Below are 26326 nucleotides of genomic sequence, written 5' to 3' on the forward strand. Positions count from 1 at the left end.
AGGTATCAACAATCATCTTGAATGCTACAATCAAAATAAGTATTTGGAGGACGCAGTCATCAATATATGAAGGAAGTCCATTATCTATACGTGATATCTGCACTGATTTTGTTCATTTGCAGTTAATGAGAAGAATGCACCAGCTTACACCGTATGAATTCCTTTGTCAATAATTATTAGGAACTAACACACAGATTTATAGATTTATGACGGAGTGTAGGTGCGCAGCGAAGTGGTCTCAATCTACGTCAGATCTCACTAACATATAGGAGGCCACACCAGACACAGTATATGACCCCAACAGACTCATAGGTGAAGTGTTGCCTCACCTGGAAGGACTGTTTAGGACCCTGAATGATAGTGAGAGAGGAGGTGTAGCACTTTTCTGCTTGCAAGGATAAGTGTCAGAGGGAGATCCATGGGGAGGGACGAATGGACAAGGAAGTCGCATAGGGAGTGATCCCCGCAAAATGCAGAAAGTGGGGGGGGGAGGGAAAGATGTTCTTAGTGGTGGGATGCCATTGGAAATAGTGGAAGTTTTGGAGAATTATGTGCTGAATGCGGAGGCTGGTGGGGTGATAGGTGAAGATACATCTCAAATTTCCTCCTCAGGATTTCAAACCCACTATATTAATTTAGGTTGTAAGTAGCCAAACAATGCTTTTCCCCTGAAATCATACACCAGCAACATACGTCTGCCTAGAAAGTAACTTCCATCCAACAAAAATTTTGTACTGTAAGTTACATCAGTGTATTGCACACTGCCTCTGAAATTAATTCCATTGACTATTCATTGGGGAAAAGGCTGTGAACAAAGCCACTCAAGCTAATTACTTTTGCTCATCTTCATTCATACCGGTGGATAGTCACTGACTTAAGCAACTGTTACCCTATTAACATGCCTGCTCCTCCAATAGCACAAAAAGTGAATTGGTCGAAATTAATGGTGTAATCTTCAATCAAGGTGAATTTGCTTAAGTTGTATATTTAACTCAAATATGTTCCATACATGGGGTGGCATGGCAGGGAGCAGTTAGCGTAACACTATTACAGGGCCAGCAGCCCAGGTTCAATTGCTCCACTGGTTAAGGTTGTACGCTGTCCCCGTAACAATGTGGCTTTCCTCTTGGTGCTCCAGCTTCCTCCCACACTCCAAAGGCGTATGGGTTAGCAGGTCAATTAGTCACATGGGTGTAATTGGATGGTGTGAGCTCATTGGGCTGGAAGGCCCTGCAACCATGCTATATCTCTAAATAAAAATAAAATTAACAAAAACACCATTTTTTAAGTATTGGTTTCGATCAATTTGGAGTTGTGTTTGGCCAAGATACAATTTACTAAGTTGGATGAGTGATGATCCTGCCAGGATCTAAGTTATCAGAATGAGACCAACTGAAATGAAGTAATGCCACATAATTTAAGCAACGTAAAAGAGAGTTTTTTTTTAAACTATCAAATTAAAACAATCTTGATAAGTTGTTTTCTTGAGAGCTGAGCATTGCTTTAATTTCATGTCTGGGTTATGATTTTTCTGTCCCGTGGACTTATTTCATTAAATGTTCCTAAAGTAGGCTCACCAATGCCAAATATAATTAAACCAAAATCACCCTACTTTTAAAATTCAATTCCCCTACACAATAAAAATATTCCGCGAACTTCCCCAATTATTTGTAAAACTTGCACATTAGCTTTTTGCGAATCATGTATCCCAGACACCCAGATCCCTCTGCAAAGAATAGAGTCATAGAAGACTACAGCACAAAACCAGGCCCTTTGGCTCATCTGGTCTGTGCTGAACCAGTAATCTGCCTACTCCTATGGGCCTGCACCCAGACCAAAGCTTTCCACACCCCTCCCATCCATGTACCTATCCAAATTTCACTTAAAACATTGAAATCGACCACATACCATTCTGTCCCACGACCTCACTTCGGAAAATCGAACCATCAGGCCGTACTCCTCCTCCCGGCTTACAAACAGAAACTGAAGCGGGAGGACACGGTGTCAAAAGTAGTGTCGCGTTGGACGGAGGAAACGGATGAGGTACTCCGTGACTGCTTTGAATCAGTGGACTGGTTAGTATTCAAAGACTCGGCAGCTAATCTCGATGAGTATGCCTCAACTGTCATGGACCTTATTTGGAAATGCACAGAGGACTGTGTGTCTCGCAAGACGATCTGGGTATTCCCTAACCGGAAACTTTGGATGAATTATGAGGTCAAGTCCCTTTTGAAGGCAAGAGGTGCAGCTTTTAGGTCCGGGGATACCAGTCGCTACACCGAATCCAGGCGTGAGCTCCGGAAAGCCATTAAGGGCGCCAAAAGGCAATATCAAGCCAAGTTGGAAGCTCAGGCTAACTAGAGGGATGCCGGTAGACTATGGCAGGGTCTAAATGAGATCACTGGGCGCAAAGAAAAGGCTGGGAATATCAATAACTGTGGCGCTTCTCTTCCCAACGAACTTAACATATTCTACGCAAGATTCGAACAGAAGAGGAGCGTCCCGCTCCCTCCGGTTGAACCGGACCTGGTGGCATCGAAATTCATCATCACCAAGGAGGACGTTAGAAAGGCCTTCCTGAAGATAAATCCAAGGAAGGCAATGGGCCCAGATGGCGTCCCGGGACGGGTTCTCCAGGCCTGTGCAAGCGAACAAGCTGGAGTGTTTGCTGACATCTTTAACTGCTCCTTGCTTCAGTCTAAGATCTCCTCGTGTTTTAAGGTGGTAACGATAATCCTGGTGCCGAAGAAGAGCAAGGTGGCATGCCTGAATCACTATCGACCTGTGGCTCTGACCTCAATTGCTATGAAGTGCTTCGAGCGATTGGCTATGGCACACATCAACCACAGCCTACCGGTCAACCTCGACGCTTTGCAATTCGCCTACCGGAGCAACAGGTTAATAGCAGATGCCATCTCTCTGGCCCTACATTCCTCCTTAGAACACCTGGAGAATAAAGACCCATACGTAAGGCTCCTTTTCATTGACTACAGCTCTGCCTTTAATACCATTATTCCAAATAAACTGATGCCTAAGCTCCGGAACCTGGGCCTTAGCACTCAGATCTGTAGCTGGATCTTCAACTTCCTCACAGACAGGACCCAGGCTGTAAAAATAGGGGACAAGCTCTCCTCTACAATCACTCTAAGCACCGGTGCCCCACAAGGCTGTGTACTCAGCCCCCTGCTGTACTCACTGTACACCCATGATTGTGCAGGCAAGTTTCCAACAAACTCAATATATAAGTTTGCTGACAACACAGCAATTGTAGACCGTATCGCGGGTAATGATGAGTTTGAGTTCAGAGAGGAAATTAAGAATCTGGTGGCATGGTGCGAAGACAATAACCTATCCCTCAACGTCAGCAAAACGAAGGAATTGGTTGTTGACTTCAGAAGGAGTAGCGGACCGCACGACCCAATTTACATCGGTGGTGCGCAAGTGGAACAGGTCAAAAGCTTTAAGTTCCTCGGGGTCAATATCACAAATGACCTGACTTGGTCCAACCAAGCAGAGTCCACTGCCAAGAAGGCCCACCAGCGCCTTTACTTCCTGAGAAAACTTAAGAAATTTGGCCTGTCCCCTAAAACCCTCACTAATTTTTATAGATGCACCGTAGAAAGCATTCTTCTAGGGTGCATCACAACCTGGTATGGAAGTTGTCCTGTCCAAGACCAGAAGAAGCTGCAGAAGATCGTGAACATGGTGCAGCACATCACACAAACCAATCTTCCGTCCTTGGACTCACTTTACACCGCACGCTGTCAGAGCAGTGCTGCCAGGATAATCAAGGACACGACCCACCCAACCAACACACTTTTCATCCCTCTTCCCTCCGGGAGAAGGCTCAGGAGCTTGAAGACTCGTATGGCCAGATTTGGGAACAGCTTCTTTCCAACTGTGATAAGACTGCTGAACGGATCCTGACCCAGATCTGGGCCGTACCCTCCAAATATCCGGACCTGCCTCCCATTTTTTTTTTTGCACTACCTTACTTTCCCTTTTCTATTTTCTATTTATGATTTATAATTTAAATTTTTAATATTTACTATCGATTTGTACTCCAGGGAGCGGGAAGCGCAAAATCAAATATCACTGTGATGATTATACGTTCTAGTATCAATTCTTTGGCGACAATAAAGTATAAAGTATCCACCACTTGCACTGGCAGCTCATTCCACACTGTCACTACCCTCTGAGTGAAGATGTTCCCCCTCATGTTCCCCTTAAACATATCACCTTTCACCCTTAGCCCATGAACTCTAACTGTAGTCTCACTCAATCTCATTGGAAAAAGCCTGCATGCATTTACCCTATCTATACCCCTCATAATGTTGTATACCTCTATCAAATCTCCCCTCATTTTCCTAAGCTCTAGGGAATAAATTCCTAACCCATTCAACCTTTCCCTACAACTCAGGATCTCAAGTTCTAGCAACATCCTGGTAAATTTTTTTCTGCGCTCATTCAATCTTATTTACATCTTTCCTTTGGTTAAGTGACCAAAACTAAACATAATGCTCCTAATTAGGCCTCACCAATATTTTATACAATTTCAAAGTAAAATCCCATCTCTTCTACTCAATACATTGATCTATGAAGCCAATATGCTGAAAGCTTTCTTTATGACCCTATCTACTCATGACACCACTTTCAAGGAATTAATGGATCTGTATTCCCAGATCCCTGTGTTCTACCACACTCTTCAGTGTACTACCACACACCATGGCAGACTTACCCTGGCTGGTCCTTCCAAAGTACAACACCTCACACCTGCCTGCATTAAGTTTTGAAGCCCAGATTTCCAGCTGGTCCAGATCCTGCTTTGACATTCTGCCTTACTATCCACTACACCCGAATCTTGGTATCATATGCAAATTTACTGATTGGCATACAGATCATTGATACAGACGACAAACAACAACGGACGCAGCAGTGATCCCTGTGGCAAAACCTCCAGTCAGAGAGAGAACCATCTACAACCACTCTCTGGCTTCTTCCACGAAGGCCATGTCTAATCCAATTTACTACTGTTGTGTATTTAATATTTCAGTAATATTTGAGTAATATTGTAATTATGTTGTTTTTTAAGCATTCTTGTTTGTTTAAATATGCATTATAGGTTACCTATTAAAGTATGTAAATGCAGACATCCCACCTCTCCTGGAAGTTCCAGGAGTCTCCCGCATAATGATAGCAGCTCCCTGATGCCCGGAAATTATATACAATATCCCGCAAATCGATTTTTTTGAGAAGGATAGCGAGAGCGAGCATCCTGATTGGTCTCTCTTCGTGCTAAGTAGACCTATCAGTTTTCTCTGTGGGCGGGCTTTACAGTCGACCTCAAAAATAATGACAGTGTTGCTCGCTGCACTGTTTGCAGCAGTGACTTTTCCATTGCCCATGGTGGGTTAAAATGTAAAAGACATGTTGAGGTGAGTTTAACAGGTGTCATTCGTTCATTAGCGTAGCTAACATTATTAAAACAAGCTGGCTGGCTGCTAACGAGCTACTCTATTGATGTCCTACGTGATGACGCCAAACTCCCTGTAGACTTGCTTAAAGTTGTAAGAGAATAAACGTGATAATATAATATAATATATGTACATATTTTAATGTCACATTTTCTGCATATATCCAATTTGGTTTACAGATTAGACAAAACTATTAAACGAAGTATTACATACACCCTTGGAGGTCGACGGTGGGTGGAGGGGATATGGGGTTGTTGGGGGCGGGGGTGCTACCACCTGAAATGGTGGTGCTACCTCCCTGAAATGAGTTCTTGCAGGGTGGGATGTCTGTAAGTGGCATATGTCATCACACCACTATGCCACATATGTGTGTGCCTCGCCTAAAGTAAAAATGAAAGTAAGTTGTTACTCCCAGATCTGTGTTCTTATTTCAGTTAGATTTATATTTTGGCCAATAATTTCCTGGATTATTCTTGGAGCCTTTTTTAAACAATGGAAGAATATTAGCTATCCTCCAATCCTCCAGCACCTCACCCGTGGCTAAGGATCTTGTAAACACCTCTTCCTCTGTAATCAGTATAGGATCCATGACCTTGCTGCTACATTGCCTCATATCTACCTCCAGAGTAAATATAAATGACAAAAAAATGATTTAAGATCTCTCCCACCTCTTTCACCTCTGTGCACATATTTCCATTCTGATCTTCCAGAGGATCAATTTTGTCCCTCGCGATGTTTTGCTCTTAATATAGGATTCGCATTCACCTTGTCTACTAGACCATCTCAGAACTCTGCAATTTCTCATCACTTGGATAACTTCCCTATGTACATTTCCTGCCAAAATTCAAAATGTTACATTTTTCCACATTATGTTCTATTTGCCACAATTATGCCTGCTCAACTAACCTATATCCCTTTGTAACCTTCAAATACCCTCTACAGAGTTTACTTTCCTTCCTTTCTATGTGTGGGCAAGTTAAACAGTCATGCCCTAATCATTTATATAAATTATAAAAAATTTGAGGTCAAATCAATGATCACTTTAGCAGTTTATATCCTGTACAATTAGTCTTCCTCATCTCATTCAGATCAACAATTAAAATAATCAGTAAGAACAATGTAAAAGAATCAGAGTTACACAGATTGAAGTTAGGAAAGGTATCAGAGGTCTCCCTCAGGGTAAGAATTTAAGCCATGAGTTCTGACAAAGGGTCTTCAAGTTGAAACATTAACTCTGTCCAGAGATGCTGCCTAAGATGCAAAGTGCCTCTAACATTTTCTGATTTTATTTCCAATCTCCTGCATCTGCAGTTTTTTAAATTTGAATTCAACTGTATCCTCAAGCTTGTCCACTCCATCAAGGAGGTGGAGTGCAAGTTCAGACACCTTGCACATCTGCAATCTAACTCAAGGAAAATATGAGTCAATCTTTTTTCATCATGAAATTACTTCAATAGTTCTTATCTTTTGGGAACATCCAGGAAAAGCGTAAAGTGATCATCAGGCCCGATAGCATCAGGAAAATGTCACAATAGCAAATAGGAGACTTTCACATATTACCTTTCAAGAACTTAAAAAAATTGAATCCTTTACAATTCAAGGAATAATAGAAAATATAGCACCTGATTTGTATGCTAGGTATTTCAAACTACAAGGAAAATGTAATGACAGTGCTAGTGAGAAGACAAAGAAGAGAAACAAATAAGAGAGTTATGATCAAATCACTTTCAAGTTGGCCAATTTTATATGCCAAAACTGCTGCAAATATTTCCTTTACATTGAGTATAAAACTATCACAATTATTTAAATCTGACACCAAAGTTATTATAGTATTGAAGGACAAATCTATGTCTCTACAGCATGCACACTTGTGAAGAACTAACTCTCCAGGTTACAAATCCTCAAACTTGGCTGTGAATCTGGGCACTATAATCAGCAAGCACCTTCAGGTAACACAAATTGGATACAATGAAAATCTATTTGTTGCTGGATCATGTGTAAATGATCATAATTTCTTGAGATTTGTTGGAAGGAGAACTACAGCGTACGGAAAAATGACTTGGGAGAATGAATGATCTATGTATTCCACAATGTTCAATTCTGGCTGACAGTAAAGACATTTCTGATTCACACAGCTAGTCCATAGTAACATTGAAAGGGTGAGTACCTGACAGAACACTACAATGTTTCCAGTTACACTGGCTATAAAAAGCATACTGATGTCCAGGCAAATGAGGCTTTGCTTCAAAGTGGCTGTGAACTGTTCAGTGACAACTATTGAAGAAAATATTATCCAATGCCATCTCAACATCTTATATGCATTCTATTGCTGAATTGAACAAGAATCAAAAAAATATATTTAGTCATTAAATAAAAACAACAGTACACTTTCTCACGGAACGAACAAACAGCCATTTGTGAGCTAACCTTAGGAATAAACATCAGCAAATACAAAGTGATTAACTGTTAAGACACAAGTAATTGTTACAAGTATTAATGAAGACAAACTATACCTACATTGAAAATGATAAAAAGGAAAATAAAGTAAAGTACTGTCAATAGATGGAGGAGTTGAATCAGAAGCCAGTAATTGTGTATCAGTGCTGAGCCAATTGTGGATGTGAGTACTATACTCATTCAGAAGACTGGGACATGAGGGCCAAAGGAAGGTCTGATAATTAAATAAATTAAAGCAGACATAAAATCTCGAGGGGCTCAGAAAGATCCTCTTTGAAGCATCCTGCTCCAGAGTAAATATCACTTTGAAATTATTTGGGGTCTGAGAGTGCCCATCAACAGGCATGCTTTGGAATATTATTCATTAATTTGCTCTGGGAATTCTCTGAATGAAAGATGCATGGGATATGAATTCATTACATACTTGCCTGACATAGAAAACATCTTATTTGCTCAAGCATGACTCATGACAGAAGAGTCACATTCAACAAGATTCAAGATTCAAGGTTCAAGATTATTTAATGTAATCTCCTGTACAAGTGTAAGGAGAATGAAATAATAGTTACCCTAGATCTGATCTAGCACAAAGAAAACATAAAAGATAAAGAACACAATAATAATACAAAAAATACACAATATAAATACTGTACATAATATAGCTTACATACATAGATGTCCATAAAGTGATGCTATACTGTGCATAAGGTTACTGATGAGAAATAATAAGTTAGTGGCAGAGTTTGTTGATAAAGAAAGCCTCCCATGTAGCCTCTTTGTTGATGGGAATGAGACGAACAGTTCAAGGGCAGGGTGCGTGGGATCCTTCACGATGTTACTGGTCCTTTTCTGGCACCTTTCTGTATATGTGTTCTTGATGGTGGGTAAGCAGGTGTCAGTGATGCATTGGACAGTTCTGACTACCCGTCGGAGAGCCTCCTGTCCACTGCAGTGCACTTTCCATACCAAGCTGTAATGCAGCTTGTTAGGATGCTCTCTACTGTTTATCTGTAGAATGAATTGATTATGGATGGGCAAAGTCCAACTCTCTTCAACTGGAGGAATGTGGTTTGGCCCAGAAACAGAAAGTCAGATTTCACTCAGTAAAATAAGGTAATCTTCATTATAATAAATCTGTAATATGAAGGAATTTCTCAGCTCTGTCTCTATAGTTATTTCATGCAGTGAATACCTTTGGTCTACGTATAGGTAGTGTATCCTTTTCTGTTAAAATAATTAAGTAAATGTGAGCTTCAAAGCTGAAAATCTTCTGTTCTGCAGATCAGTTAGCCACTTTCTGCTTCTTTCTGTTGCAAACGTTATTTTCTGATGCCCATAAACTGAAGATTGCAATCTTAAAATCCAAATAATATAGGTAGGATAGTGCTGCAGCAGTTTGAAATACCCATCAGACCCAAAGGTTAAACTTCAATCCTGAGCTCAGGTGTTGTTTATTTTCCCAGTGTGTATTTCCCCTGAGTACTCCTATTTCCTCCTACATGCAAAGGACATACAGATTGGGAGGTAATTGGCCACTGTAATCCTAACCCTGACAGCAGGAGAGTCAGGTAGAGGTTAGTGACGTAGTTAATGGGAAAGCAAGTGAAAAGCAGTGGGATTAGTGTAGATAAATGCTTTATTGTCAATGCGGGCCTCTTTCTTGCTTATTTATTTATTTATTGATTGATTGATTGATATACAGCACAGAATAGGCCCATCCACTCCTGCAAGCCATGCCACCCACCAATCCCTGTAACCCTAACCTAATCGTAGGACCATCCAGTACATCCTTGGATTGTGGGCGGAAACCCACACAGTCACAAAGAATGTACAAACTCCTTACAAGCAGCAAAAGCAGGTATTGAATCCAGGTCCCTTTACTGAAAGGCCTTGTGCTAGCTGTTACGCTACCACACGGCCCAACTTGCGCTTTCTAACTTTAGAACTCAATATTTGCAATTGATAAGACAACAAAAATAGGACCTCAGGCTGCATTACTAGGATGACACAATGAAAATACCACAGTTCAGCTGTGCAGTTATATCTTGAGTACTTTTTAAAAAATCAAATATGATGGAAAATACAAGCTTCTGGAGAAGATCCTATTTTGAAATTCCAAAATGATTCTCGCTTTAAGGGTCTCAAACACAAAAACAGGGTTAAAGAACTGGAAACTTGAAGGCTTGAAAAGTTATAGATTCTAAATTCATGAAGGAAGTAGGTACAGTCCAACTGAATAGCTTAATTGAGTAAAGTGAGAAGAATAGAAAGTGCATGTAAAGAAGGTTAGATGCTCGCAAGTACTTCTATAGAAAGTCAATAACATCCGGGAAAAAAATTATCAAAGAACAGCATGGCTAAAATTTCTTAATACGCTATTAGAATCTCAACTCATTCTCTTTTGAAGGACATTCCAAGCTGAAAAGAGTAAATTATGGGGCAACCAGCATTAGTAGAACTTGCAATTCTTCTGGAGATTGCCCTATTTCATTAAGGTCAGGATTTTTTTTTAAATTTCATGAGATTAGTTTCTTAATTTTTTTTAATAAACCTCTCTCATGAGATTACACGACCTTAGGTTGGGTTGATGCTGTTTTTAATTTGCATCAACCCTGCTTTAGGGTTTAATGCAGATCTGATCTCCTGAGGACCAGATTTCACCATAACAATACCAGAAGTGAACCACAGCATGATATTCTTGCAAAAGCATCGGCGAGACTATTTACTTGTATACTGACTTCAGTATTCCCCTGACCAGCCATTACTTTGACTGTTATTCCAACATTCAGCCTCAAGATTGCCATTGCCTTAGTTACACAATGTATACTCGTCAAACACTGAAAATTTAACTGTGAGTATTCTGAAAATATTATATCTACCTAGAACTCCTCCTCTCTTTCATGCTTAAAAGAAGCTGTTAAGCTGAGGCAGCACAAGGTTTAATAAGAGCTCGGGGCTTTCCGGGACTTTTTGGTAGGCTGCAATCATTGTGAGCAGTTGCTATTTGTCTGAGGCGGTGTGAGGTTTAAAAAGAGCTTGGGGTCTTTCAGGACATTCGACAGACTTCAATCATAGAAAATAGAACATAGAAGAGTACAGCACAGGAAAAGGCTATTTGGCTATCAATGTTGTGCCGAACCAGCTAAAAAGCAAATCAAAAACACTCAAACACTAATTCCTCCTCCCTACCTCAAGTTCATATCCATCTTCCTCACATCCATGTGCCTATCCAAACATCTCTTTAAAGCCTCTGATGCATTCACCTCTACCACCATACCAGGCAGCATATTCCAAGCATCCACCAATCTCTGAGTAAAAAAACCTTACCCCATACATTCCCCTTGAAGCTATCCCCTCTCACCTTCAATGCTTACCCTCTGATATCAGACATTTCAACTCAAGGAAACAGATACTCTGTCCACTCTATCTATGCCTCTCATAATCTTGTAAACCTCTATCAGATCTCCCCTCAGCCTCCGACACTCCAAAGAAAATAACCCAAGTTTATCCCAGCCTCTCATGATAACACATGCTCTCTAAACCAGTCAACATCCCGGTAAACCTCTTTTGCACCCACTCAAAAGCTGCAACATCCTTTCTATAATTTGGCAACAAGAATTGTACGCAGTACTCCAGATGTGGCCTAACCAGAGTTTTATAAAGTTGCAACATAACCTCCTGACCTTTGAACTCAATGCCTCAACTAATAAAAGCAAGCATTCCATAAACCTTCTTAACCACCTTATCAACCTGTGTAGCAACTTCCAACAAGCTGTGAACTTGGATCCCAAGATCTCTCTGCTCAGCAACACTGTTAAGGATCCTGCCCTAACAGTGCACTGTCTCCTTGCATTTTCCCTACCGAGGTGAAAAACCTCACATTTATCTGTGTTAAATTCCATTTATACCATGTTGTATTCTTTGTCAGTCTTCTACAATATCCATCATCCACAAACTTACACACCCATCTACATTTTCATTCAGGTCATTTACATACATTACAAACAGCAGAGATCCCTGCTAAGCTCCACTAATTACAGACCTCCAGCTCAAATTTGTTCCTTCAACCACTACCCTCTGTCTTCTATGTGTAAGCCAATTCTGAATCCAAACAGGCAATTCGCTATGGATCCCATGCATCTTAATCTTCTGGATTAGCCTCCCATGAGAGACTTTGTAAAAACAGCTTACTAAAATCCATGCAGACAACATCCACTGCCCTACCCTCATCAATCTCTCTTGTCACCTTGTCAAAAAACTCCATCAAGTTGGTAAGGCACATTCTGCCACACACAGAGCCATGCTCTCCCTCATTAGGCCATGTGTTTCCAAATGCCCATATATCCTATCCCTGAGAATTTTCTCCAGCAATTTCCCTAAAACTGATGTGGGACTCACCAGTCTATAGTTCTCAGTACTTTCCCTTGTTCCCTTCTTAAATAGAGGTACAACATTAGCCACTAGCTAGTCCTCCGGGACATCACCTGTGGCTGGAGAGGACACAAAGATGCTGGTCAAGGGCTGAGCAATCTCATCTGTTACCTCCTTCAATAACCTGGGGTAAATCCCATCAGGCCCTGGGGACTTATTACGAGGCCCAATACTTCCTCCTTCTTGACCTCTAAACACCCTAACATATTTATACACTTAGCGTTGTTCCCTCGGTCCTCCAAATCCTTTTCCTTAGCAAATACTGATGCAAAGTACTCATTAAGTACCTCACTCACATTCTCTGCATCCAAGCAAAAGTTTCCCCCTTTATCCTTGAGTGGTCCAACTATTTTCTTAGTTATCCTTATAGGCACTTAAGCAATCTCTTCGGCACTCTTAGCAATTGTTTAGGTACTCAGCAAGGGCCAATAAAAAGAAGCGAGGTACAAGTGGCCATTGTAGGAGCAGCCATTGTTGAGTGGACAGTGTTAGAGTGGCCAGGCTTTAGCTCAGCAGGTTTCCCCAAGAACGAGCTTGGGCAAGAACAGGCAAAGGGTGTAAGTAAGTTTCTAGTAAGTGGACAGAGTCAGAAACTTTAAATTACTCAGTGTTAGCATTTCAGAAGATCTGTCCTCAGTCCCGCACATAGGTGCCATTACAAAGAAAGCACAGCAGTGCCACTACTTTCTTAGAAGTTTGCAAAGATTCCGCATATTATCTAAAACTTTGACAAACTTCTATAGATGTGCAGTGGAGAGTATATTGACTGGATGCATCATGGCCTGATTTGGATAAACCATCATCCTTGAATGGAAAAGCCTACAAAATTGTAGTGGATGCAGCCCAGGTAAATCACAGGTAATCACAGTTAAAACCCTCTCCACCAGTAAGTCATAGTCATAGTCATACTTTATTGATCCTGGGGGAAATTGGTTTTCATTACAGTTGCACCATAAATAATTAAATAGTAAAAAACCATAAATAGTTAAATAGTAATATGTAAATTATGCCAGGAAATAAGTCCAGGACCAGCCTATTGGCTCAGGGTGTCTGACCCTCCAAGGGAGAAGTTGTAAAGTTTGATGGCCACAGGCAGGAATGACTTCCTATGATGCTCTGTGCTGCATCTCGGAGGAATGAGTATCTGGCTGAATGTACTCCTGTGCCCACCCAGTACATTATGTAGTGGATGGGAGACATTGACCAAGACAGCAACTTAGACAGCATCCTCTTTTCAGACACCACCGTGAGACAGTCCAGTTCCATCCCCACAACATCACTGGCCTTACGAATGAGTTTGTTGATTCTGTTGGTGTCTGCTACCCTCAGCCTGCCGCCCCAGCACACAACAGCAAACATGATCGCACTGGCCACCACAGATTCGTAGAACATCCTCAGCATCGTCCTGCAGATGTTAAAGGACCTCAGTCTCCTCAGGAAATAGAGACGGCTCTGACCCTTCTTGTAGACAGCCTCAGTGTTCTGCCTAGTGCACACCTGGACAGAGCACTGTCATAGGAAAGCAGCATCTATCAAGTACCCCCACCCCCACCATTCAGGCCATGCTCTCTTTGCATTGTTGCCAGCAGAAAGAAGAAACAGGAACTTCAAGACCCATACCACCAGGCTCAGGAACAGCTATTAGCCCTCAACCATCAGGCTCTTGAACCACAGGGGATAACTTCACTCACCCCATCATTGAACTGTTCCAACAACCTAAGTACACAATTTGTTGTCTTTCGCACATTGGTATTTGTCTGTCTTGTTGGGCGCAGTCTTTTATTGATTCTATTGTGTTTCTTTGTATTCACTGTGAATGCCGCAAGAAAATGAATCTCAGGGTTGGATATACAGACATATATGCACTGTGATAATACAGTTACTTTGAACTTCAAACTTTATTTCCCTCCTTCTTTGTCTATTAGTACATATTTAATGCAGTGAGACTGGGTCCAGTGTTAGTGGTATGTTCTTTATGTGACACTTGGAAACACTGGGAGACCTGGGAGTGCATCGAACTGCAGCTCCTTAGAGGCCATGTTAAGGAACTGGAGCTGTAGCTCAATGACCTTCAGCTCAAACAGGAGAATGAGGAGGAGATAGATAGGAGCTACAGGGAGGTAGTCACTCTTAAAGAGGCAAGTGGGAAGGTAGCTAGGTGACTGTCAAGAGAGGGAAAGAGGATAAACAACCTATGCAGAGTACACCAGAGGACTGTTCTGTGGATAATTGGGGGGCGGGGCAGGGGTGAGGGTAGGGAGGGTGGATGACCTACCAGGAGAAGCGACTGCGACTGGGTCTCTAGCACTGAGTCTGACCATGTGGCTCAGAAGGGAAGAGCAGTAGTGACAAGGGATTCCATAGTTAGTGGAGCAGACAGGAGATTTTGTGGATATGAAAGAGATACTTAGATGGTGTGTTGCCTCCCTGACACCAGGGTCAAGGGGCGTCTCTGATTGGGTCCACAGCATTCTAAAGGGGGAGATTGAGCAGCAAGAAGCCATGGTACATATTGGTACCAACAACATAGGTAGGAAAAGGGAGAATGTCCTGAAGCGAGAATATAAGGAGCTGGGTAGAAGCTAAAAAGCAGAATCTCCGAGGTAGTAAATTCTGGATTGCTGCCTGTGCCATAAGCTAGTTAAGGTAACAACAGGATGATATGTCAAATGAATGTGTGACTGAGGAAATGGTACGGAGTAGGGTTTCAGATGTCTAGATCATTGGGATCTCTTCTGGGGAAGGTACGGCCTAAACAACAAGGGCAGGTTACACCTGAACCTGAGGGAACTAATATCTTCGTGGCAGGTTTGCTAGAGCTGTTGGGGAGGATTTAAACTCATTTGGCAGGGGAATGGGAACCACAGTGATAGGGCTGAAGATGGTGCAGTTGGTACACAAGTAGATGAAGTGTGTAGTGAGACTGTGAAGAAGGACAGGCAGATAATAGGGCAAGATTACAGTCAGTGGGATGAGTTGAAGTGTAACATGGGAGCAAAATGAAAAAGGATTGAATGCATGCCGTATACAGAATAAGATGGATGAACCTGTAGCACAGTTAGAGTTGGCAAGTGTGACGTTGTGGGCATAACTGACTTATGCTTGAAAGAACCATTTTAGACCTTGCATCTAAGGATGCACATTGTATCGAAAGGACAGGCAGATGGGCAGAAGGGTTGGGATGGCTCTGTCAGTAAAAAATGAAATCAAATCTTTAGAAAGTGGTGATCAGAAGATGTAGAATCTGTGTGGGTAGAGTTAAGAAACTGCAAAAGTAAAAAGATGGGGATTATATACAGGCCTCCGAACAGATACCAGGATGTCAGATATATAATACAACAGGATATAGAAAAGATATGTAACTGGGCAATATTATGATAGTCATGGGGAATTTCAATATGCAAGTAGATTGGGAAAATCAAGTTGGTGTTGGATCCAAGAGATGGAGTTTGTAGAATGCCAACGAGATGATTTTTTTAGAGCAGCTTGTGGTTGAGCCCACTAGGGGAAAGGCAATTCTGAATTGAGTGTTATGTAATGAAGCTGATTTGATTAGGAAGCTTAAGGTAAAGGGACTCTTAGGAGACAGGGATCATAATATGATAGAATTCACCCTGCAGTTTGAAAGGGAAAAGATAAAGTCAATGTATCAGTATTACAGGGAGTAAAGGGAATTACAGAGGCACAACAGAGGATCTGTTCAAAATTGACTAGAAGGGGACACTAGCAGGGATGATGCAGGACAGCAATGGCTGGAATTTCTGGGTGAAATTCGGAAGCTACAATATAGATATATTCCAAAGTTGAAAAAGTATTCTAAACACAGGATAAGGCAACCGTGGCTAACAAGGGAAGTCAAAGACAGCATAAAAGCAAATTAGATGGCATATGCTACAGCAAAAAATAGTGGAAAGTTTTAATTGGGAAGATTTTAAAAGCCAACAAAGACAACTAAAAAAGCCTTGAGGACAGAAAAGATGAAATATGAAGGTAAGCCAGCCATTAATATAAAAGAGGACACCAAAGTCGTTTTCAGACATATAAAGAGTAAGAGAGGTGAGAATGCATATTGGACTGCTAGAAACTGACACCGCAGAGGTAGTATTAAGGGTCAAAGAAATAGCGAGCGAACTTAATAAGTACTTTGCGTCAGGATTTACGCGGAAGACACTAGCAGAATGCCAGAAATCTGAGAGTGTCAGGTGGCAGAATTGAATTGAATTGAATTAACTTTATTACTTACATCCTTCATACACTTGAGGAGTAAAAATCTTTACGTTATGTCTCTGTCTAAACATGCAATGTTTAGTGATTTGCAATAAATAGTATTTACAACAGGGCACTTAATATAACATAGAAATACAATTGTATCAGCATGAATTAATCAGTCTGATGGCCTGGTGGAAGAAGCTGTCCCACGGCTTGTTGATTCTGGCTTTTATGCTGCAGTACAGTTTCCCGGATGGTAGCAGCTGGAACAGTTTGCGGTTGGGGTAACTCGGATTCCTAATGATCCTTTGAGCCCTTTTACACACCTGTCTTTGTAAATATCCTGAATCCGCAGATGCACAGGGTTGTCCACACCACTCTCTGTAGAGTTCTGTGATTGAGGGAAGTATAGTTCCCATTACCAGGCAGTTATGCAGCCAGTCAGGATGCTCTCAATTGTGCGCCTGTAGAAAGTTCTTCGGATCTGGGGACTCATACCAAACTTCTTCAACCGTCTGAGGTGAAAGAGGCACTGTTGTTCTTTTTTCACCACACAGCCGATATGTACAGATCACGTGAGATCCTTGGTGATGTGCATGGCGAGGAACTTAAAGTTATTCAACCTCTCAACCCCAGATCCATTGATGTCAATAGGGGTTAACCAGTCTCCATTCCTCCTGTTGTCTACAGCCAGCTCCTTTGTTTTTGCAACATTGAGGAAGAGATTGTTTCCTTGACACCACTGTGTCAGGATGATGACTTTTCTGTAGGCTGCCTCGTTATTATTTGAGATCAGGCCAGTCAATATAGTATCATCAGCAAATGTAATTAGCAGATTAGAGCTGTGGGTGGCGACACAGTCATGGGTTTACAGAGAGTAAAGGATGGGGCTTAGGGACACAGCCCTGAGGGACACCTATGTTGAGGGCCAGAGGGGCAGAGGTGAGGGATCCCACTCTTACCACCTGACAGGATCCAGCTTCTTGAAGTCTCTGAGCTTCTTTGAGCTCTGAGTGTAGTTGCTATTACTAAGGAGAAGGTGCTTGGGAAGCTGAAAGGTCTGAAAGTAGATAAGTCACCTGAACCAGATGAACTACATCCCCAGGGTTCTGAAAGAAGTAGCTGAAGAGATTGTAGAGGCATTAGTAATGACCTTTAAAAAAATCATTAGATTCTGGATTGGTTCCAGAGGACTAGAAAATTTAAATGTCACTCCACTCTTTTAATAGGGGAGGGAGGCAGAAGAAAAGAAATTATAGGCCAGAGAGCCCAACTTCAGTGGTTGGGATATGTGAAGTCCATTATTGAGGATGAGGTTTCAGGGTATTTGGAGGCACATGATAAAACAGGCCAAAACCAACATGGTTTCCTTAAGGGGAAATCTAGCCTGACAAACCTGTTGGAATTCTTTGAGAAAATAACACGCAGGATTGATAACGGGAAGTCAGAGGATGTTGTTTACATGGATTTTCAGAAGACCTTTGACAAGGTGCCGCACAGGATAGACCTAACGAGATTAGAGAAAAAAAACCAGCATAGATAAAAGATTGGCTGACAGGGTAACAGGAAAGATACCAGCATGGATAAAAGAATGGGAATAAAGGAAAGATACCAGCACGGATAAAAGAATGGGAATAAAGGGAGATCCAGCTCAAACCTTTTCATCAAGTTTGTGGATGACATTACAGTGGTTGGTCTTATCAAGAACAATGATGAGACGGAGTTTAGAAATGAAGTGGAGCAGCTGGTGGATTGGTGAGAGAAGAACAACCTACGCCTGAACATGGAGAAGACAAAGGAAATCATTATGGACTTCAGGAAGGTGCAGACAAACCAAACCCCTCTGCAAATACAGGGCTCATCCGTAGAGAGAGTTAAGTACACTAAGTTGCTGGGAGTTCGCATAATGGATGACCTCACCTGGTCCCTTAATATTACCTCCTTGACAAGAAGGCAGAGCAATGCCTTCACTTCCTAAGAAGATTAAGGCAAGCAAGGCTTCCCTCCCCCATCTTAACTGCATTTTACAGGAGCACCACTGAGAGCATTCCGACAATTTGCATCTCCATCTAGCGTGGGAGGAGTCAAGTACTGGACCAGAAGTCTCTACAAAGTACAGCGAGAACAGCTAAGAGGATCATAGGGGTCTCTGTACCAACCATTGGGGACATTTATCAGAAGCCTGCCCTTAATATCATTAAAGATCCCACCCATCCATCCAGCATCCTCTTTTACTTTTTGCAATCAGGCATAAAAGTAAGAATGGTCAGGATGAGAAGCAGTTTCTTCCCCAGGCCATTAGGCTTCTGAACTCCTGGCCGCATCATATTTAAACTGTCACTGGTTAATCTGTCCGTACCTTACAATATTTAAAATTAATGAATTTTAGTTTGTTATTTATGTGTGGTTCATCTGTAGATTTTATCTGTACCTTCGCAGGTTATCATGTGCTGTGTGTTATGTGTACTACTGTGCTTTACACCCTGGCTCAAAGAAATATTGTCTCATTTCTATATACATTATGTGGTTATATGCACGTATATAGTTAAAAGACAATACACTTGACTTGACTTGCCTTTTCCCATTGGCTGATTGCCAGTGACTAGTGGTTTTCTGCAGGGTTTAGTGTTGGGACTGTTTCTTTTCACGTTACATGTCCATATTTCGGATGATGGAATTGATGGCTTTGTGGCCAAATTTGAAGAAAATACAAGACAGGTGGAGGGGTAGATAGTGTTGAGGAAGCACGAAATCTGCACAATGAACTACTCTCTCAAAAGTGTGAGGCTTGTGCTGGAGTAGACATTGCTCAAGGATACCCAAATCTCAATTGCCTAAACAAGTTTATAATCCCAGCTACATCACATAAAGGTGTTGCATGGTTTCAAAGGAGATACCACAAACTAAGAGTATGCCCCAAGAGTAAAGATGTGGACATCACAAGATGCCAACTGATCTCAATGGCTACACAACTTCCAAACGGTGACCTGCTTTCCTACTGTCATTAAGACAAGGAAAGAAATTGGAACCGGAGGGCAGCTTTGATGTTTACAAATATATCTGTGATTCTAGGATTGCATTTCCAGTTCACACCATGCTCGGATCAAAGGATCACTTGACAGAACTGGAGCTCACTTTCTTACTTAGAGTGAGGAGTCTTATCAAATGAAAATATTTGACATTACAAGTGAAAATGATTCAATAAAATACTCTGAGTAACTGGTAATATCATTGCAGACATTAATCCCATCTGAAATTTGTACACAGGTGCTGTGCATTGTTATTTAAGAAACAGTATTTCTTTTGTCCAACTTAAAATACTTCAAAAAAATTGGTACCAAAAAATTTATCAGGCTATAACGCTAGGAAGATTTCCATCATCATCGGCAGGAATCACATCAGTATTGTTAAAATATTAACAACGACATTCTTTTAAGGAAGACCAAATGGTCATGACTGTGTGACAAAACAATTGTTCGAATATCTAGATCAACAACAAAATAATTCAATTTATGTCAAACTGCTTTTCACATAGAGAATGCTGGAATCATTAGGAGAAAATATTTATTCGTCTATACAAGCCATATAATAATATTACTTCTGTTTAGAATATCAGACTTTAGATAAAAAGCTACAATTGCACTTGATATCCTTTAATTTATGTAGAGTGGATTTCAGTTCATTGGGATGCATCAGGAGCTGTATATTTTGCCCCAATTATTCAGCTACCACAATTGGCCAAAGTTTCATGGAAATAGCTAAAAACACATTAAAAAGACAAATTACAGTTTAACTGAGTGACAAATGATGTATTTAAATTAAGCACCGAACAAATTAGAAAATTAATAATACAACTACAGTACAATAAAACTGTAGTTCCTAATAGTTATCAATGGAGGAATTCATCTAGTGTACGCTGCCATGTTCTTTGATTGATTGTAAGTTAATGAAATCAGCGCAGACGCCCCATGCCAATATGGACTGCTTTCATAGAACGCTTTCGACGACTGTATCCTCCAAATTTTTATTTTAATATTCATGATGATTGTCAATATCTTCATATTCTTTGTAGTTCCTAACTTGTTGAAGTAGTGAAATCACTTCATTTTTGAGCTCAGCTGTTTATGCATTTCAAAGCTTAAATGCTTGGAACTGCAGTGAACAAAATAGTTGCAAATTGCCTTAGTGCTTACTTCTTCCCAACTATCAATGACAAAACTCACTACTTTTTGAACACAGACACAAGCAACTGATGCTATTTAAAAAAATGTTCACTCTAAGCACGGTGTAATGTTTAATGGCCACATAATTATACACAACTGATGCTAGTTAGAAACTTCGGCAACAGTCTCTGCCTAAATGTTCCAATTAAATGGTATAGTGTCCAAAATAAATGAAGGAAATTCTGACTATTTTCTCATTAATTTTTGTTCTTTAAGAATTGGCTCAAATAAGCAGCTGCCCAATTAACTGGAATCCACTGTATTCATGAAAAGTAGTGTTTATATATACACAAGTATAAACACCTGATGTTTGCAAGCATTTCCTTGTTCCCATTTCTAACATTAATGACTAGCTCTTTAAATTATAGCAAGTATGTTTAAATTTATTATAAGCAAGCAACACTCAGAAGGAAACTATCCAATTATTGATAATGAGGAAGATGATCATGGGCTACAGAATGACCAGTTGGTAAAATAGGAGCAATGGCTGATGGAATTTAATCTCAAAAAGTGAGAAGTGATGTTATTTAAGAGCAGTAATAACAGTAGAACTTATACAATGGGCAGGAGTATGAGGAACAGAGAGACCTTTTCCACTTGTGTTGCTGCCTTCAAAATTTCTGCAGGTGGTAGTATAAGTAGAAAAGATATAAAGAAGACAGCCATAATAATAAAAGCAGGACGCTTAATAAAACTTTGGTTAGGCTACAGATGTAGTACTGTGCACAGTTCTGGTTACCACATTGCAGGAAGGACACGATTACATTTGAATACTGTGTGCAGTATTCCTCTGGAGAAAGTGAAGGGATGGTTCGGCAGGATGTTGACTACGATGAAGTATTACATTTAGGAGGAGAGGCACTGGCTACACTAGGTTTGTTTGGCTTGGAGCAGAGGAGGCCAAGAGAGACCTATTAGAGGTAATAAAATTATGAAGGGCATAAATCGTAGAAAGATTTTCCCCATAGCAAAGATATCTAAAACCAGAGAGGGTAGGCTTAAGATAAGGTGTAGGAGGTTTAGAAGGGATCCGAAAAATAGCTTTTTCACCCACAGAAATCTGGAACACCCTGCCTTAATGGGTTCTGAAGGCACGAGGCACAGGGTAAGCAGTATCTAGATGAGGACAGAAGTCAATGGACAAAGTGCTGGTAACTGGGATTAGTACAGATTTGCACTTGATGGTCGGCTTGGACAAGGGCAATTTAAGGTCCATTTCCGAGTTGTATTATTCCATGACTCTGACTCAAATTTATGCATTTGAAATAATAATAACATTCATCCAAAAAATCTATACTGCAGACAAACACTTTCTTTTGTTATGCATATGTTTTCTCTTTAAAAAGTACAGTACCTCATCTTGGTGAGAACTTAGTAACTGCAGTTTCATGTGCTTCATGTAGGCCATTGTAATAGGCATATTATAATCTATCATGCTGGTCACCAAAGATGCTGGTTTTTCATTTTCTGCAAAAATAAGGAAAAATGAATTCATACACATGATGCCAAGTTCAGGCTGATTTTTAAAAAGTAAATACAACAATGATGACAGCAATGTGACAGAGTTCAAAAGAAGCAAGTGGGGGCAGTCAGGACATTCTGCTTGTCAGTTTCCCAGGAGATGGTGGATTGCACAGTGGAAGAGAGAGAGTTCAAAAGAAACAAGCGGGGACAGTTGGGAAATTCTGCACACAACAGTTCCTGAGGACACTTTGGATTGTGCACAACTGAGCACTTGACAAGGGTTAATAAAAAGAAATTAGATTTAAGCAGAATAGGCATTGTGCAAGTTGGCCAGTGTTAGAGTGGCAAGCTCTGGCTTAGAGGCTTCAGCAAGGAGAGGTGAAGGATTCAGGTAGATTTTTGATGTTTATTTTTTCTTTCTTTCTTTCTTTTGCACAGTTAGAGAAGTTGGGATGCCAGGCAGGATAGTGGAATGCTCCTTTTGCGGGATGTAGGAAGGCAGGGCGATCTCAAGTGTCCAGTTGCAGCTTCTGTCAGACCATGTCAAGCAATTGATGCTGGAAATGGATGAACTCTGGATCATTCAAATTACAGTATTGCTTCGCACTGTTGAAACTATATGTTATAATTATGTGGTTTTTGTCAAGTTTTTTTCAGTCTTGGTTTGTCTTGTGTTTCTGTGATATCATTCTGGAGGAACAAATTGTATCATTTCTTAATGCATGCATTACTAAATGACAATAAAAGAGGACTGTGTGTCCCCATAATCTAATCTAATTCGGAAGGTTGATCAACAGGACATACGAGGAGGTAGTTACACCCAAGGTGCAGGACACGGTTAACTGGGTGAGTCTCCAGCATTGAGTCTGGCTCTATGGCTCAAAATGGAAGGAGGGAGAAGAGGCAAGCTGTAGTGATAGGGATTCATTGATCGGGGAACAAACAGGAGGTTCTGTGGATGAGAATAAAATGCTCAGATAGTATATTGCCTCCAAGGTGCCAGGGTCAGGGATATCTCAGATCAAGTCCAGAACAAGTGCGTGGGTGAGCAGTCAGAGGTCATGGTCCACATCCATATCAATCACATGGGAAGGAACAGTGACAAGTGTAGCGAGTTAGGTACTAAGTTAAAGGACAGGACCTCCAGGATGTGATCACATACTAGTGAGGCCAGAAATAAAAAGATCATATAGTTTGACACATGGCTAAGGAGATGGTACAGGAGGAAGGGCTTCAGATTTATTGATCATTGAGCTCTCTTTCAAGAAAGGTAAGACCTGTACAGAAGGGAGAGTCACACCTGAACTGGAGGTAGACTGATATCCTTGCTAGTGCTGCATGGTTGGGGTGGGGAGGGGGTGAAATTTCAACTAGAGCTACAGGGGATGACAACCAGAGTGCCAGAGCAGGTAGTGAAGTGGTTGTTGGGAGAAAAAGTTGTAAGCCTACATAGAAAATCAGGAATTGAAAGGTTTTGCATGGTGGGACTCATGCTCTGAGCTGTGTTTACTAAAAGGAATATTGTCAGAAAGGCAGATGAGAATTTTGAGTTCAAGAGTTGGGATGTTATGTTGAAATTGTTTAAGACATTGGTGAGGCCTAATTTGGAATGTTGTATGCAGTTTTGGTCATCTACCTAGAAGAAAGATGTCTATAAGATTGAAAGAATGTAAAGAAAATTTACAAGGATGGTGCCAGAACTTGAGGCCCCGAGTAAAAGGGAAAAGTGGAATAGGTTAGGACTTTATTCTCAAAAAGTGTGGAAGAATGAGGGAAGATTTGATAGGGGTATACAAAATTATGTGGGGTATGGATAGGGTAAATGCAAGCAGGCTTTTTCCACTGTGGTTGGATGACACGACTAGAGGCCATAGGTTAAAGGGGAAAGGTGAAAGGTGAAATATTTAAGGGGCACATGAAGGGGAATTTCTTCACTTAGAGGGTGGTGAGAATGTGAACGGGCTGCGAGCCAAATTGGTGGATGTAGGTCCAATTTTAATATTTAAAAGAAACTTGAATAGGTAGATGGATGGGAGGGGTATGGAGTACTATGGTCTGGGTGCAGGTCGATGGGACTAGGTAGATGAATCACAAAGATTCATCTTCCAGGTCCACATCTAGGTGTGCAGCTGTTCTTTTACCCCATACCCCACCACTCAACACCTCTGCATCTTTGTATATCTTGTTTCACCAATTGCAACAGTGTCTTCAGCATTCTATTTCACTCACTAAACCCACCTTTAAGACTCTAAATCAACTTTCTCCTAGTTTTTGGTAACCATGAGTGCTAGACCAGTTAAAGCCTATGTTCCTCATTGGCCGTAAAATTATTGTAAAAACTGACAAGTTTTGGATTGGTGATGCAGGCAAACTATGGAACAGAGATGACCATGTCTGACAAGTGGAAGAAGCAGAAAATGAGAAATATAACAAATATGGTGAATAGAAGATCATCTCAGCAATCACTCGTAGTTGAGTATGATTCTTCTCCTGGTGGTTGATCTGGTTATTTGTAGGTCTTGCGTTGACTGAAGGGGCTGATCCATGATCCACAAGTCCTATTGCAGTGTTGGCAGGTGGAGGTCATTGAACTGGTGCTGGATATAGCTGCTTAGTCCTTTCCCAGTCTCTCCTTATAACCATATAACCATATATAACCATATAACAATTACAGCACGGAAACAGGCCATCTCGGCCCTTCTAGTCCGTGCCGAACTCTTACTCCCACCTAGTCCCACTGACCTGCACTCAGCCCATAACCCTCCATTCCTTTCCTGTCCATATAGTTGTCCAATTTAACTTTAAACGACAACATCGAACCTGCCTCAACCACTTCTGCTGGAAGCTCGTTCCACACAGCTACCACTCTCTGAGTAAAGAAGTTCCCCCTCATGTTAGCCCTAAACTTTTGCCCTTTAACTCTCAACTCATGTCCTCTTGTTTGAATCTCCCCCACTCTCAATGGAAAAAGCCTATCCACGTCAACTCTATCTGTCCCCCTCAGAATTTTAAATACCTCTATCAAGTCCCCCCTCAACCTTCTACGTTCCAAAGAATAAAGATCCAACTTGTTCAACCTTTCCCTGTAACTTAGGTGATGAAACCCAGGTAACATTCTAGTAAATCTTCTCTGTGTTGAGGCTGCTTATGTTGAGGGTGCTTCGTCTCAGCAGCGCGGCAGAGGTATCCTTCAAGCTATGCAGTCCGCTCATAGGCAGTCCTTCCCCAGCTTTTCCTATCCTGTGCAAATTTCTCCCAACCATTCAGATTGATGTGGCACTTCCTTAGATGGGTCTTGATATTGTCCTTGAATCACTTTTTCTGCCCTCCAGGAGTGCGCTCTGCATCCTTGAGTTAGCTAAACAGGAGATGTTTAGGGAGGTGGGAGTCAGGCATACGGATGATGTGGCTGACCCATCGCAATTGGTGTTGAGTCATGATTGTGGCTATGGAGTTAATGTTAACTTCCTCCATAATACTGGAGTGAGTAAGCCTATTCTTCCAGCTAACTCTCAGAATCTTTCAGAGGCATCTTTGATGGTAAGTTTCCAGGGATTTTGTGTGCCTGTGATACGTTGTCCATGATTCCGCTTCACATAGCAAAGAGGGGAGGACTATAGCTTAGTAGACCGGAAGCTTAGTGTTGATCTTGATATTCCAATCTTCAAAATCCCTCTTTCTCAGCCCAGCAAAAGCTCCACTCACATAGCCTATTCTGTGTATTATTCCAAGGACAATGTTGGCTCTTGAAGAAAGAAGACTGCCAAGATATGGGAAATCATCAGTGGAATGTTGTCAACTTTGATGCTTGGAGATTTAGGAGCCTGATCTGGATTAGGTTGGTGCAGGACTTGGATTTTCTTGATGTTTAGATTAAGTCCCAGGAGTTTGTATGCTCTGGCAAAAGCATCGATTATGCGCTGCAGATCCTCCTCAGAGTGAGCTATGAAGGCACGTCATCTGCATTTTGGAGCTCCATGATGGAAGCCTTACCCTTTGCCTTGAACCTGTTAAGGTTAAAGAGGCCCCTATCTGTCCTATAGAGAATCTAGACTTCTTGTGGAAGATCTT

The 26326-nt window shown here is 41.2% G+C and overlaps 1 protein-coding gene across 6 annotated transcripts in view; it reads right to left on the minus strand.

The window, feature by feature from the left end:
* The window catches only part of LOC134354245 (nucleolar protein 4-like), a 424681-nt gene that overhangs the window by 238920 nt on the left and 159435 nt on the right, over positions 1–26326 (minus strand). For all 6 annotated transcript variants that reach the window (XM_063063184.1, XM_063063154.1, XM_063063168.1 and 3 more), the window contains one exon: positions 22146–22258. In XM_063063184.1, the coding sequence (XP_062919254.1) occupies positions 22146–22258 (113 nt within the window). The remainder of the gene's footprint in view (positions 1–22145; positions 22259–26326) is intronic.

This window comes from Mobula hypostoma, chromosome 1 (genome assembly GCF_963921235.1).
Source record: "Mobula hypostoma chromosome 1, sMobHyp1.1, whole genome shotgun sequence".
NCBI classification, from domain to species: domain Eukaryota; kingdom Metazoa; phylum Chordata; class Chondrichthyes; order Myliobatiformes; family Myliobatidae; genus Mobula; species Mobula hypostoma.